The sequence below is a fragment of the Diabrotica virgifera genome, chromosome 10 (genome assembly GCF_917563875.1).
Source record: "Diabrotica virgifera virgifera chromosome 10, PGI_DIABVI_V3a".
Lineage (NCBI taxonomy): Eukaryota > Metazoa > Arthropoda > Insecta > Coleoptera > Chrysomelidae > Diabrotica > Diabrotica virgifera.
The window spans coordinates 16,512,837-16,527,760 of record NC_065452.1 but is presented as its reverse complement, the minus strand read 5'-3'; the positions used below and the strand labels follow the sequence as shown (position 1 = coordinate 16,527,760).

Genomic DNA, 14,924 nt, shown 5'->3' with positions numbered 1-14,924 from the left:
AGTGAAGTTATACCTGTTTGCCGCAAACTGTTTTTAAATATTTCGTAAGTAGTCAAACTAGAACCTGCGATATGTCGCCACCAGTAGTTTAATTCACCTGTATCTCTTTCCCACTAAATTTTTATTACTATCTAGTATTATTTTGTGTACTTAACTCAGTTTACAATATTTTGTCACTTGTACCCCTTAGCATCTAATCCTCTCAATTGAAAACCTTTTATACCCGTAGGTGTCGAGGTGTACAAGCTCTCTTAATTTTTTTCTACAAAACGCCACTCTTTTCTGTCTCTAGCTAGTTCCTTCCCCTCACTCCAGGTCTTCCGTCTTTCTTTGAGAATCTCGTTTATGCTATTGTTCCATGTTTTTCTTGGTCGTCCTCTACAGTTTTTCCCTATTTTTCTCGCTTTCCATATATTCTTCACTTGTTTAGTTTCGTTCATTCTGATCTTGCGTCCCCATCATTTCAGTTTCTTTTCTTCTGCTTTAACATTTAACCTTCTGCTTTAACCTTTAGTGATTTCGTTCCTAGTTCTTGTCTAATGTCTTCGTTTCTTCTTCTGTCTGTTCTTCTAACACCCAGCACTTTCCTCAAGTATTTAATTTCACTTGCTTGTAGTTGCTTTGTTTGTTTTTCGTCGAGTACCCAGTTTTCTGCCCCGTAGATTAATACAGGTTGGTACACTGTTTAGTATACGATCATTTTTGTTTTTGATGTTATTTCTTTTCTGTTCAAGAAGTTTTTGTATAGTGCATGATATATTTTAGTTGCTGAGTTTATTCTGGCACCAATCTCTTGTTCTTGTGTCCCTTTATTATTCAAACTTATCTCTAAATACTTGAATACTTCTATCTGTTCGATTCTATTTCCTTCAATGTTAATGTTTATTTTTGTATTGTTTTTTATTACTACTATCACTTTAGTTTTCTCAGTGTTTACTCTTAATTTGTATGATTTTAATTCTTCTGTCCACATTGTCATGTTTGTCATAAGCACTATATCGTCTGCAAATACGCATGCTTCTACTTTGACTACTTGCATGTTTCTGTATCCTACAATATATTTTTTGTTTTGGCCAGCAAGCTTCTATTACTTCGTCCATCACGCTTATAAACAATAATGGGCTCAATACACCACCGTGTCTGATTCCATCGTTATTTTTGAAGATTTTTGAAGTTCTGTTTCTTGTTCTTACTTGGTTATTAGTATTTTCATACAGACTACATAAAACCTTCAACAGTTTTCATCCACATTCTTGTTCTCTAGGCTCTGCCAGATTCCTGTCCTGTCCACCATATCAAATGCCTTTTTCAAATCTAAGAATGCTAAATAGATTTCTTCATTTTTGACCATAGCTTTTTCAATTATTTGTTAGAAACTAAAATTGTGGTCTTGTACACTGTCTGCTGGTCTAAATCCACTTTGTGCATCTATAGACCAGGGCGGATCTGTAAACATATTAGTACATTTGGACGTTGAGAGGTGACTCAAATTTTTTTGCAGAAATTGCTTGAAAATAACTCAAATAATAATATATGAGTTATCCTCCCTCTCAAAAAGGTCCGGAACATTGTTTAAATAATCAAAATGTCAGAAAATGAAGGAAAAATTCGACTTTTTTCTTCGTTTTTTGATTATTACTTTAAAAGTATTCATTTCCGAGAAAAGTTGTACTGACATAAAAGTTGCATAATTAAATTTCCTACAATATAGAACTGGTTAAAAATTTAAAAAATAGTCACCCTTGTTGCAAAATAGCAATAATTGCGAAAAAACTATACAAAAACAAGTATTCGCATTTTACGTTTTTCAACCATTTATGATACACTTAGGACCTTAATATTTCACCCAGAAAAACTTTATGATACAATAAAACAATACTGTAAATGTCATTAATATCGGTTCAATTGATTTTGCAAAATAAATTTTGCAATCCAGCATTCGCAAAAAAAATTCGTTTTTTAAATTGTTACAGGACTGAAAACAAAGCAGATAGCAAGTTGAAATTTTTTTTGCGTCTAGAAGTGTACTGTACCTTTTATTTGCAATTTGCAAAATTAAAATCGATTAACTGCCACGGCGTCAGGAATTTTTTTAAATAAACATTAATTATTGGTGCTACGCGCAGGACAGCGGATAGTTTGCTCTGATTGGGCATTTCAATGACCTTTGATAATGATTGATACATTTTAATTTTTATTACATTTCGATATAAATAGATAAATTTGTTTATTGCAAAATAAAAACACATACTCTATCCTTTGAAATAACACTTTTTTTAGCAAAAACTTTCTTTATTCATATATTTTAACTTAGAGAATAAAAGTTTATTATTTTTAAACATATGCAATTGTTTAAACAGTATTTCACAAACAATAATAAAATTAGTTTGATTTTTGTGGAATTAAAATATTAAAATACTACAAAATATAGAGTAAGAAAATAATATATTAAATAAAGATTAGAAGAAATTTTGATGGAAATCAACTTGTGTGAATCGAACACCGCTGTCCTGCACGCAGCACCAAAAATTAATGTTTACTTAAAAAATTTCCTGACACCGTGGTAATTATTCGATTTTAATTTTGCAGATTGCAAATGAAAGGTACAGTACACTTCTATAAGCAAAAAAAATTCAACTTACTATCTGCTTTATTTTCAGTCCTGCAACATTTAAAAAAAATTAATTTTTTTTGCGAAAGCTGTATTTCAAAATTTATTTTGCAAAATCTATTAAACCGATCTTAATGAAATTTACAGTGTTGTTTTATAATATCATAAAGTTTTTCTGGGTAAAATATAAACATCCTAAGTGTAGCGTAAATGGTTGAAAAACGTAAAATGCGAATACTTGTTTTTGTATGGTTTTTTTTTCGCAATTATTGCTATTTTGCCACAAGGGTGACTATTTTTTAAATTTTTAGCCAATTCTGTATTGTAGGAAATTTAATTACGCAACTTTTATGTCAATACAATTTTTCTCAGAAATGAATAGTTTTAAAGTTATAATCAAAAACCAATAAAAAAATCGAAATTTTCCTTCATATTTTGACATTTTGATTATTTAAACAATGTTCCGGACCATTTTGAGTGGGAGGATAACTCAAATATTATTATTTGAGTTATTTTCAAGTAATTTCTGCAAAAAAATTTGAGTCACCTCTCAACGTCCATCTCAAAACAGATCCGCCCTGGACTACTACTAGTCTTGGTTCTACCATCTTACGTAATTTACTTTCTATTATTATTTCGTATACTTTTAGTCCTACGCATAAGAGAGATATTCCTCTATAATTTTCGCAAACCCTAGTATCTCCTTTTTTATGTATTGGCAAGATTGTTGCGATGTTCCACTCCGATGGAACCTTTTTAGTTTTCCATGCCATATTTAGTATTTCCAGCAATTCTTTCTTTCCATTTGGACCAAGGATTTTAATAATTCTGCATCTAGCTGATCACATCCTGGTGTTTTCCCTACTTTAATTTTACTCAAAGCTTCCTTTAGTTTTAGTTCTTTCTATGTATTCCAGTTTCATTTGATTCGGTTATGCTGTCGGCCCCATTTTTCTTTTCCTTTATCAATATTTTATTTTCACGATTTATTAGTAGCTCTGTAAAATATTCTTGCCATCGCTCCATAATTTTTTCTTCGTCTGTTATGATATTTCCCTGTTGATCTTTTATTTGATTAAGATTTACTCTTTTTGGTTTTTTCATGTTTCTGAGTGTTCTGTAAAATAACTTCCTGTTTCCTTCACTATTTTCCTGAATTTTTCTTCCAAACTCTTCCCAGCTATCCTTTTTTGCCTCTTTGATGATTTATTTAACTTTATTTCTTTGTATTTTGTATATATGCCATATGTTTGTTGACTTCTACTTTGTAAATAATTTTTTCACAATCTTTTCTTTTCTTTAAAGGTAACATCGAAACAAAAAGTGAAAGTGCTGAAGTCATATCAAGAAATGTTGCAATTAGAAATGAATTAGACCTTTTTGTCAATGTTCTCCATGTTAAATCATACCCAGGTGTCCCTGCTAGACAAAAAGATATTGACATTGTAATTATCAGGCAGAATACAGAGGGTGAATATGCTATGTTAGAACACGAGGTAAGTAGTTTATAAATCATCCTATTAGATGTAAAACTCACTAAGTGCAAGTTTTTGAGATTTTGACATTTTCATCAATTTGAACTCAATAAGGTACTGCCCAGCTCTGGAGAAGTCACCTGGGGCTCTAACCCATTGCAAGATAATTGCTGATTGCTGAGATAACTTATGGTATAATTCATACATACATACATACAAACATACATACATACATACATAATCGATGATCCTCTTATACCGTAAGGTGTCGAGGTGTCTTCTTTACTCGTTATTCTCTGCGAACTTACGCCACTTTTTTCGGTCCCTAGCTAATTATTTGGATTCCTACCACGATTTTCCTCTATTCTGCAATATTTGCATCACACTTGTATTCCACGTTTTCCTTGGTCGGCCTCTCCTGTTTTTCCCTATCGGCCTCGCTTCCCATGTCATTTTAACCTGTCTGCCGTCGTTCATTCTAAATAAGTGCCCAGTCCACTTTAATTTCTTTTCGTGAATTTTTTCCTTTAATGATTTTACTTTTAATTCTCTTCTAATATCTTCGCTACGTCTTTTATCGATTCTCCTAGCTCCCACAACTGTTCTTAAATACCTCATTTCCGCTGCTTGCAATCTCTTTTCTTGTTTGTCGTTCAATACCCAATTCTCTGCTCCATATGTAGCGATAGGTAGTTTTGGTTTTCCTAATTATTTCTTTTTTATTTCAGAAGTTTTTATACAGCGAATGATATGTTCTTGTGGCTGCTTTTATCCTATTTCCAATCTCGTCTTCTTGTGTCCCCTTTTTATTTAAAATTATTCCAAGGTATTTAAATGTATCTATCTGTTCTATTTTTTTGCCTTGGATTTCAATATTTAAGTTAACATCTTTCTTGGATATTGCCATTACTTTTGTTTTTTCCATATTAATTATTAGATTGAAATTTTTTAATTCTGCCTCCCAGATTCTTATGTTCTCCTCCAGAGCTCTTTCAGTTCTTGCCACAATAACAATATCATCTGCAAATACACAGGCTTCGATTTTTATTTGTTGTAGATTTCTGTATCCTATGGTATATTTTTTTGTTTTTGGCCAGCATTACTTCGTCTATTACACAGATAAACAGTAGGGGGCTCAATACCCCTCCTTGTCTGAAACCGTCGTTATTTGTAAATTTGCTGGAAATAAGATTGCCTGTTCTTACCTTATTTATGGTATTGTAATACAAACTCTGGATTGTGGTTATCAGTTCCATATCCACTTCCTTATTTGTCAAGCTTCGCCATATTCCCTCCCTGCTTACCATGTCAAAAGCTTTTTTCATATCTAGGAATCCCAAATATACCGTTTCATCTTTTAGGATTGCTTTTTCGAAGATCTGCTGTAGAGTGAAGATATGGTCCTGGACGCTATGTGCTGGCCTAAACCCACTTTGAATATCTGCTAATCTAGGTTCGACTAAATTCCGGAGCTTCCGTTCTAGGATAATTTCGTAGACTTTTAATGTTGAACAGAGCAACGATATGCCTCTGTAATTTCCACATTCTCTAGAATCTCCTTTTTTGTGTATAGGCAATAATATTGTAGCCGTGTTCCAGTCATTCGGTATTTTTTTAGTTTTCCATGTTAGGCTTAACAGTTCATAAAGTTCCTTTTGCCCAATTATCCCAGATATTTCAACAACTCGGCATCTAATCCATCTATACCTGCAGCTTTGCCTATTTTTAGTTGGGTTAAGGCATGTTCTTCTGTGGTTGTATTGTTTAACGTTACTGTTTTGCTGTCTGCTGTCGTCTTGTCTCTGCTTAAGAGTTCCGTAAAATATTCTTTCTATCTTTCTTAAATGTGGTCTTCTTCAATTATTATATTCCCATTCCGATCTTTAACCTGCTGAAGCTTCATGTGTGGTCCCTTTCTCATATTTTTTAGGACTCAGTAAAATAATTTATTATTATGTGTTCTATTGTCTTCCATACTTTTCCCAAAATCTTCCCATGCATTTTGTTTTTCTTGTTTAACAATTGTTTTAACTTTGTTTCTTTGGTCTTTATATTTATCGTAGACCAACTGATTTTTGTTTTGTAGATACATTTTCCATAAACGTTTCTTCTCTTTCACTTCTTTTTTAATATCTGCATTCCACCAACTCGTCTGTTTTTTCTTGTTGTTTCTTGTTGTAAATCCACAAACGTTTTCTGCCGTTGTCAAGAGTATTTCTTTAAATCTAGTCCATTTAACTTACACACTATTTATATGTTCACTTTTATCATTCCGTTCAAACTCTTTTTCTGTTTCTTTTACATACTTATTCCTGGTTTCGATATTCGTTAGTTTGTATGTCCTAATTCTTTCGCTGTAATTTCTTGTAGGTTCCTGAGTCTTATCAACTTCGTTGCTGCTTATTTTAATTTTTCCTTCTAGTAAATAATGATCACTACTTCTTTCGATGCTTCTCTTTACTCTAACATCTTTTTTCATTGCGGTATAATTCACTAAGTGCATTAATGTGAATTTCGGTTTCAGGGTAAAACTCATTAAAACTTATTATTGCACTTAGTGAATTTTTCCTTACAATCTGGAGTGCCGAATCGGTACTTAGTGATCTTTCAAACAATGCATTTGTATAAATAACTGTGTATTATTTGTGTGCATTATCTATTTTTCGATTGATTAAAGAAATGAGTTTAATTATTTCTTTGTAGCGGATAGTTTACATAAAGGGTAACATAATCTATTTTGTCATTAAGCGGGCGACTTGTGTGTTATATTGTATTGTTGAAACTTTATATGTATTATACCGGGTGTCCACTTATATTTTCCCCCATTTTAACTGCCTATAACTTCTAAACGGCTTAAGATAGAAATATGCGGTTTTCGATGAAATGTTTTATTTTAGTAAAAGTTTTGTCTGAATGGATTGAATTTTTTATATCGCTTTCGAATACGAAAAGAAAAATGGCGGATTTTTTAAAAAAACGTTGTTGACTTTTTTTTAATGGAACACCCAGTATATTTTTTTGTAAATTGAAAGAAAGGTCATTCACCTATCCAGCGATATAAAGTTTTTCAAAATCGGTTTTCAAATCACTGAGTAATTAATTTTTGAAATGAGCGGTGCAACGTGGATATCACATACCTAAATAACATAACTAAGCAAAATGATATTATGATATGTGATTTCCACATTGCATCTTTCATTTTAAAAATTATTTGCTCAGTCATTTGACAACCGATTTTAAAAAATTTAATATCGCTGGATAGGCAAATGTCCGTTTTTTCAAGCTATAAAAAATATACTGGGTGTTTCAATAAATAAAGTCAACAACGTTTTTTTCCAAAATTCCGCCATTTTTTATTTAAAAGCGACATAAAAAATGGTCATTTACCTAAAAACTTGAAAAAACGATAATTTCCCTATCCAACGATATAAATTTTTTTAAAATCGGTCGTTGAATGACTGATCAATTAATTTTTAAAATGAGAGATGCAATGTGGAAATTACATAACATAATATCAATTTGCTTAGTTATGTTATTTAGGTATGTGATATCCACGTTGCACCTCTCATTTTAAAAATTAATTACTCAGTGATTTGACAACCGATTTTGAAAATCTTAATATTGCTGGATAGGTGAATGACCTTTCTTTCAATTTACAAAAAAATATACTGGGTGTTACATTAAAAAAAAGTCAACAACGTTTTTTTCAAAAATCCGCCATTTTTCTTTTCGTATTTGAAAGCGATATAAAAAATTCAATCCATTCAGACAAAACTTTTACTAAAATAAAACATTTCATCGAAAACCGCATATTTCTATCTTGAGCCGTTTAGAAGTTATAGGCAGTTCAAATGGGGGAAAATATAAGTGGACACCCGGTATTTGTGTGCATTATTATATAACAGCACTACAGGCTTTAGAGGCCCTTGGCTTAGATAGTCTTGATTAATTTGTTCCACTTTTTCCGGTCCTGTACTTGTCCTCTCCAGTCTCTTGTACCCATTTCTTCTAGGTCAGTCTGGACGGCATCAAACCACTTCCTTCGTGGTCTCTCTCTTCTTTTCTTCCTTTGCTCTCCTGCTGATAAAACTCTTAGGACGTTTCTTTCTTGTGACATTCGTAAAGCATGTTCCAACCATCTAACTCTCTGCGCCTAGATTTTCTTAGAGTTATTTTAGGTTTCTTATACACCTCCATTAGCTCCTGGTTTGTTCTTCTGCGCCATTCCCCTTTAGCCTCCTTTTTACCACCAAAAATTGTTCTCAATATTTTTCTCTCCCGAATCTCTAGCTTTTTTTTTCTTCTTTCTGGTTCATTGTCCAAGTTTCACATGCATAAAGCACCGTTGGTCCCACTATTGTGTCATACGCTCGGATCTTGGCTGCCCTGGACACGTTTTTTGTCTTCAACAGTGCGTTTAATGAACCTGCTACCTTTCAACAACCGTTTATCTATCTCTCTCTCTCTCTTCGTCTCCTCTATTTGTAACTGTGACTCCAAGGTACTAAAATTCAGTTACCTTCTCAAATTTATAATCTTTGTCATTTGTCCTTAGAGTAATCCACTTATTTTGTTCAGCAAATTCTCCTCTCATGTCCATATACAGGGTGTTTCATTAATAATTGTCCATATAGTAACCGGAGAAACCTTAGTACAAAATACGAAGATTTAACCTAAAACTCTTAAATAAAATGTTGTTCCTTACTGAGTTACAGGGTGTTCTATCTACAAATTTAAAAACTATTTTTGCTCAGCATTTTAAAATTATTCGACGTATCCTTTTCATACTTGGCAAAATGGGCGACTACTACACACCCTACTAAGTTATGATAAACAAACGTTTCTAGCTACTACCAGAGGCGTACGACAGGGGATGGTGAACGGTTGACCCTTCTCAATTTCTACGCCACTGGAGGAATTACTATTTTAGTGCCATTTTTAGATTCTACAATACTTTCTACGTAAATAATATACTCTTCATTGGTAACGATAAAGTCATTAGTTTTCGAGATATTTGAAGTTAAATAGGAAACGGCACAGTTATTTTGATTAATTTTGATTATATGATTCATATGATTAAAATTTAGCAATTATTTGTACCCAGTACTTTAAAGCTATTTGGCGTATCCTTATCATACTTGGCAGACAGTGTAGGTACTGTACACCCCACTAACCTAAGATAAATAAACGTTTCTAGCTACTACCAGAGGCGTACGACAGGGGATAGTGACTGGTTGACCCTTCCCAAATTCTACTCCACTGACGAAATTGCTATTTTAGTGTAATTTTTTGATTTTGCAGTACTTTTTATGTAAATAATATACTCTTCATTCGTAACGATAAAATGATTAGTTTTCGAGATATTTGAAATTAAAAATGAAGCGACAGAATACACTGATCAAAATAACCGTGTCGTTTCATTTTTAACTTCAAATATCTCGAAAACTAATGACTTTATTGTTACGAATGAAGAGTATGTTATTTTTATAGAAAATATTGGAGAATTCAAAAATTGAACTAAAATAGCAATTTCGCCAGTGGCGTAGAATTTGGAAAGGGTCAACCATTCACTTTCCCCCGCCGTACGCCTCTGGTAATAGCCATAAACGTTTGTTTAACATAATTTAGTAGTTTGTATAGTACCTATATTTCCTGCCAAGTATGAAAAAGATACGTCGAATAGTTTTAAAATGCTGAGCAAAAATAGTTTTTAAATTTTTAGATAAAACACCCTGTAACTCATTAAGGAACCACAGTTTATTTAAGTATTTTAGGTTAAATCTTCGTATTTTGTGCTAAGGTTTCTCCAGTTACTATATGGACAATTATTAATGAAACACCCTGTACTTGGTTTTTTCTTGGTTTAGTCAGGCCATATTTTTTTGCTTCTTAAAATTGCTTGAACATTTTTTGAAGTTCTACTCTTGAACGTGCCAGAAATTTTGTATACCTTTGTATAATTTAAGTATACAATGGATGTTGGTATTTCAATAATAACATTACTTCTACAAACTGAAAAGTCTCAGATGCAGAATTCACCATTATAATAAAAATTAAAATGGTAAATAGTTATTTAAATCTACTTTTAAAACCACTTTTTTTCGAGGCCTCGACTTTGGCGCCCTCTACAATATTAGTGAACGTGCAAAAATGAAAGAAAATATATTTTTTGTATTCTCTAAGAGTTAGATATTAATACGTTAAAGGTTTTATGTTCATTTTTAATAAAGATTCTGAGGAAAAAATCTTGAAAATATGCTTATTTTTGGTCTTCTAAAGTGTACTAGTACCTTAAATCTGAACCTTTTCTTGTTGAAAGTTCTTTCTGGTACATCCTTAATTTGCGACTTTTACAATTTACAAGACAGCAGACGACGAATATAGAAAACAAAAAGGACTCTACTATATGCAGTCACATTCCGTTTTCATTCGTCTAGGAAAAGGACAGAAAGAAACTTCCTAGTACTCAAATTTGAGTAAAGATAGATCTATCTCCAGCAGACCCGTGAGCCGGGGATCGCACTGCACATAATGACAATTTACATAGGTATGGTCTATGAGGACGAAACTTAAATTTACCCCCTAGGAAGCCAACATGTTAGAATGACCTAGACCAAAACAGAATTAGAAATAATATTATTTTAAGCATGAATTGCATGAGTTTGGGATATGATAAGAGACAGAGATGGAAATATCCAATATTAGGTTTAAAATAATTGTAGGTACGATTATTTTAAAATTTAGTACTTAAAGAACTTATTATTTTTGTATAGACATGACTCTGTCTTTTTTTGAAGTTATACTTCTTTACGATCGAGAGTGAAATTTTATAATGCCGGGCGCATGCGCACACAGACAGTATGTAGTTCGTTGCTAATTTTTCAAGATATATGTATGTATCAGCGCTGTCAGCGCAAATAAGTCATTAAAAGGATATATTAGTGTTTTTAGTAAATTTATTATTTATTATAATTTTTGTGTCTTTGGATTTGTCTTCCTCGGGAATAAGATATTTTATAATAATAGTAAGTATATTTAAAGTATTTTTGTGTACTTCACTTGGTCTATTAAGTTTGTCACTATGTATGAGAAATCTTGTAACCTGTCAAAGCAAAGGGAATATAGCTCAGTGGTCGAGCGTGTGACCGGAGATCGAGAGGTCCCGGGTTCAAATCCCGGACGATTCATATTTTTTTTTTTTTAATTTTTGGTATCGTTTTAATAAAAAAAAGAATGTGTGTGTACTTTGTACGCACGTAAGAAGATATTCTTCTATTATATAATAGGTAATTTAAACGAAGTAAATATACTTAAAAGGTTATTTGTACTTATTTTATTTAAAAATCAAACTAAATTTCTTATCTACCACTTTCAAAAAAGAAGAATATCTTCAAAAATTATATAATAATATACTTACAATCATAAAATCTATAAAAAAAATAAAAAAATAATAATTTGCTTGGGGTTTGAACCCACTTCACGTCTACCGCGCCGTACGAAAGTTGACGCCATTTCAAACTGCACCAAACTCTCGTATACGTCATGTGGGAATATACACAAACTAAACGTTTACACCATAAATTTATATGAATTTAATAAAATTATTAGTTTGATTTTTGTCGAAATAAAATACAACAAAATATAGAGTAAGAAAACGATATATGAGATGAAGATTTGTAGAAAGTTTGTTCCTAATCAGATTATGTAAATTAAAGCATTGCCTACTAATAGGTAACAACATTATTTTGTTTACATTTTCCAAATAGATAGGTATTGAAACTATTAGGTATTTCCAACTGAAACATTTAGAATTACGTACCTGCGGCTTTTCAAAACTATTTAAAAAGTCACTATAATTATAAATTTGATTTTATTTCTGTCCACACATCAATAAAAACTAATATTATACAATATTTTTGTTTACCGATAACCTCCATATTGAACAATTATTGACAGATTATTTCAAAATTTCAACACCTAATCAGAGCCCGTATAACAACTAATACCATACTGTCGGTGTGCGCATGCGCGCGGATCAATCAAATTTTACTCTCAATCGATTCGCCGCTAAAGAAGAATATCTTCAAAAAAAATTAAAACAAAATACAAATAACCTGTTAAGTATATTTTTATTTCTTTGAAATTATATAATAGAAGTATAACTTACTTACGTGAGTACAAAGTACACACACATTCTTTTTGTTTCAATGTGCCTCCAGTAAGTTATCGTTCTATCGTTTTCGTGGTCCTCCCACTGATCGTCTTCCTATTGGGGAACCGTCTCTCGTTGTCCTTACTACTCGTATTTGTTGTCATTCGGCTTTTGTGGTCATTCCATTCTACTTTTCTGTTTCGTACCCAGTTATTAATGTTCTCCACCTTGTATCTCCGTCATATATTTGTAATTCTATTTCTGTCGCATAGTGCCTTACCATCCACTTTTCAAAGGGTTTTCATCTCTGCTGTTTCGAGCAATCTTTTTGTCCTCTCTGTGTCAGGTCGTGTTCCTGCCGCGTATGCAATTATTGGTCTGATGACTTTTGTAAATTCTGTCTTTTATTTCTCCATATTGTGTCATTCAGGCAACCTGCGGATCTGTTTGCTCTATTCAATTGATCTTTCACTTCTGTTTCGAGCTTTTCGTATCTAGATAGTGTGATGCCTAGATATTTAAACTCTTTCACTTTCTATTCTATTATCTGACCCTCCAGCTCTAATTTACATCTTATTGGATTTTCTGTTATAACCATAAAACACTTATTGAAATAATTATAATATTTGATTCAATAATTCAACTTTATTAATAAACTCATTTAATGGTGTTTAATTTCTTGTAGTAGTGATAGTATATATGTATATACTTAACATATATATTTATATTTTTAATATTTTCAGAGTGTAGATGGTGTAGTAGAGAGCATGAAAGTTGTGACAGAATCCAATTCTGACAGAGTTGCAAGGTTTGCTTTTGAATGGGCAAAGAACAATGGTAGAAAGAAGATAACAACTATCCATAAAGCCAACATTATGTAAGTTTTAATGAAATAAATTTAATATATTGGTATTTCAGGTGTGGCCATAAAAAACTAAATTAGTGTAATAAGACATACTTATATGGAAATAATATAATAGTTGCCTTGTCTCTTAACCAAGTAATAGAGGAAGGGAATATAGATTAGGATATCCATTTCTCGTCTATATCGATATATATTTTTAATTTTGATTTCCATTGGATAAAGTTATGTTTCCCATGTAAATTGTATGACATTTTTTGTGTTATTCTGTCGATAACGTTATTATTTAACCACTTAATGCATTATCCCGTGTCTGACACGGAGCGGCTTGTCGGCAAATAAGATGTTAGTAGTTTCGTATGTTATATTTGCACCATTTGCAGTTTAGTTTACAGAAAGAGAATAAGAAAGAAATCAAGGTATTACTACAGAAATTGTAATGTAGAACTATGTGATTTAGCTACCTTGTATTATAATTTACCACACAAGATTAAGTTTTTAAAATAAAACTTTTTGGAATTTTTTTTTACTTATGCCTTTACTATAATTCTACGTCCCTAATATGTTTTTACAGAATTACAGTTTTAGAAATGCTATGGGAACCGAGGAAGCACTTTTTGCGCTTAACATCCTATTACAAAAATGCCGTGACCAAAGAAAGGATGTATTTGCATGTTTCGTGGACTTCGAAAAGGCATTCGATAAAGTACAGCATGTAAAATTAATGCCAATACTGCAAAATATCGGAATCGATGACAAGGATATTCGTGTCATTAAAAATTTGTACTGAAATCAAACTGCTATAGTAAAAATTGGAGATAACTACACCGATGAAATCTACATACAACGAGGAGTTAGACAAGGTTGCATTTTGTCGCCAACATTGTTCAATGTTTACTCGGGCCAGTTATTTAAAAAGGCACTTGAGAGACAGCGATATGGAATAAAAATCAACGGAGAACTACTTAATGTGATTAGATATGCAGACGATACATTAATTCTGTCAGTTAATATTGGAGGTCTCCAAATTCTGCTTGATCGTATTCACGAGGTATGAGAGGAAATGGGCATTAAAATAAACTCAAGCAAAACCAAATTTTTAGTGTTTAGTCGTGACCCACATCCTGATGCAAAACTTCAATTAAACGGAGTCCAAGTTGGGAAAGTTTACAAAATGACATATTTGGGAACTGTGATAACGGACCAACTAGATCCAGACATAGAAATAAAACGTAGAATAGCAATGACTAAAGCTACTTTTATAAAAATGAAGTCATTTCTTTGCAATACTCATCTCAGTTTAGAACTAAGACAAAGAATGGTTAAGTGCTATGTTTGGTCTGTACTTTTGTATAGTGCAGAAGTGTGGACGCTAAAAGTATCGATCATGAACAGAATTGAAGCATTGTAAATGTGGATTCATAGACGGATGCTGAAGATACCTTGGACAGCAAGAAAAACGAAAGAAGAAGTACTAATGAGGGTCAACAAAGATAGAGAGCTGCTAAAGACTGTTAAACATCGAAAAATGTCGTATTTGGGACATATAGTGAGGGGAAGTCGATATAAAATATTACAACTGATCCTTAAAGGCAAAATAGAGGGCCGTAGAGGTGTAGGAAGACAACAAGTTTCTTGGTTAAAAAACATTCGTGAATGGACTCAGATATCAAATGCAGGACAATTATTCCATATTGCAGAAGATCGAGAAGCCTTCGCAATGGTGATCGCCAACGTCGGGTAGTTCTGATATGGCACTTGAAGAAGAAGAAGAATATCGTCGGTATACTACGAAAACCAGGTAAATGTCGATATACCGAAATC

The 14,924-nt window shown here is 32.3% G+C and overlaps 1 protein-coding gene across 2 annotated transcripts in view; it reads left to right on the top strand.

The window, feature by feature from the left end:
- LOC114333246 (isocitrate dehydrogenase [NAD] subunit gamma, mitochondrial) overlaps nucleotides 1–14,924 on the top strand; it is a 49,007-nt gene that overhangs the window by 13,278 nt on the left and 20,805 nt on the right. For both annotated transcript variants that reach the window (XM_028283108.1, XM_028283107.1), the window contains exons 4-5: nucleotides 3,917–4,107; nucleotides 12,982–13,115. In XM_028283108.1, the coding sequence (XP_028138909.1) occupies nucleotides 3,917–4,107; nucleotides 12,982–13,115 (325 nt within the window). The remainder of the gene's footprint in view (nucleotides 1–3,916; nucleotides 4,108–12,981; nucleotides 13,116–14,924) is intronic.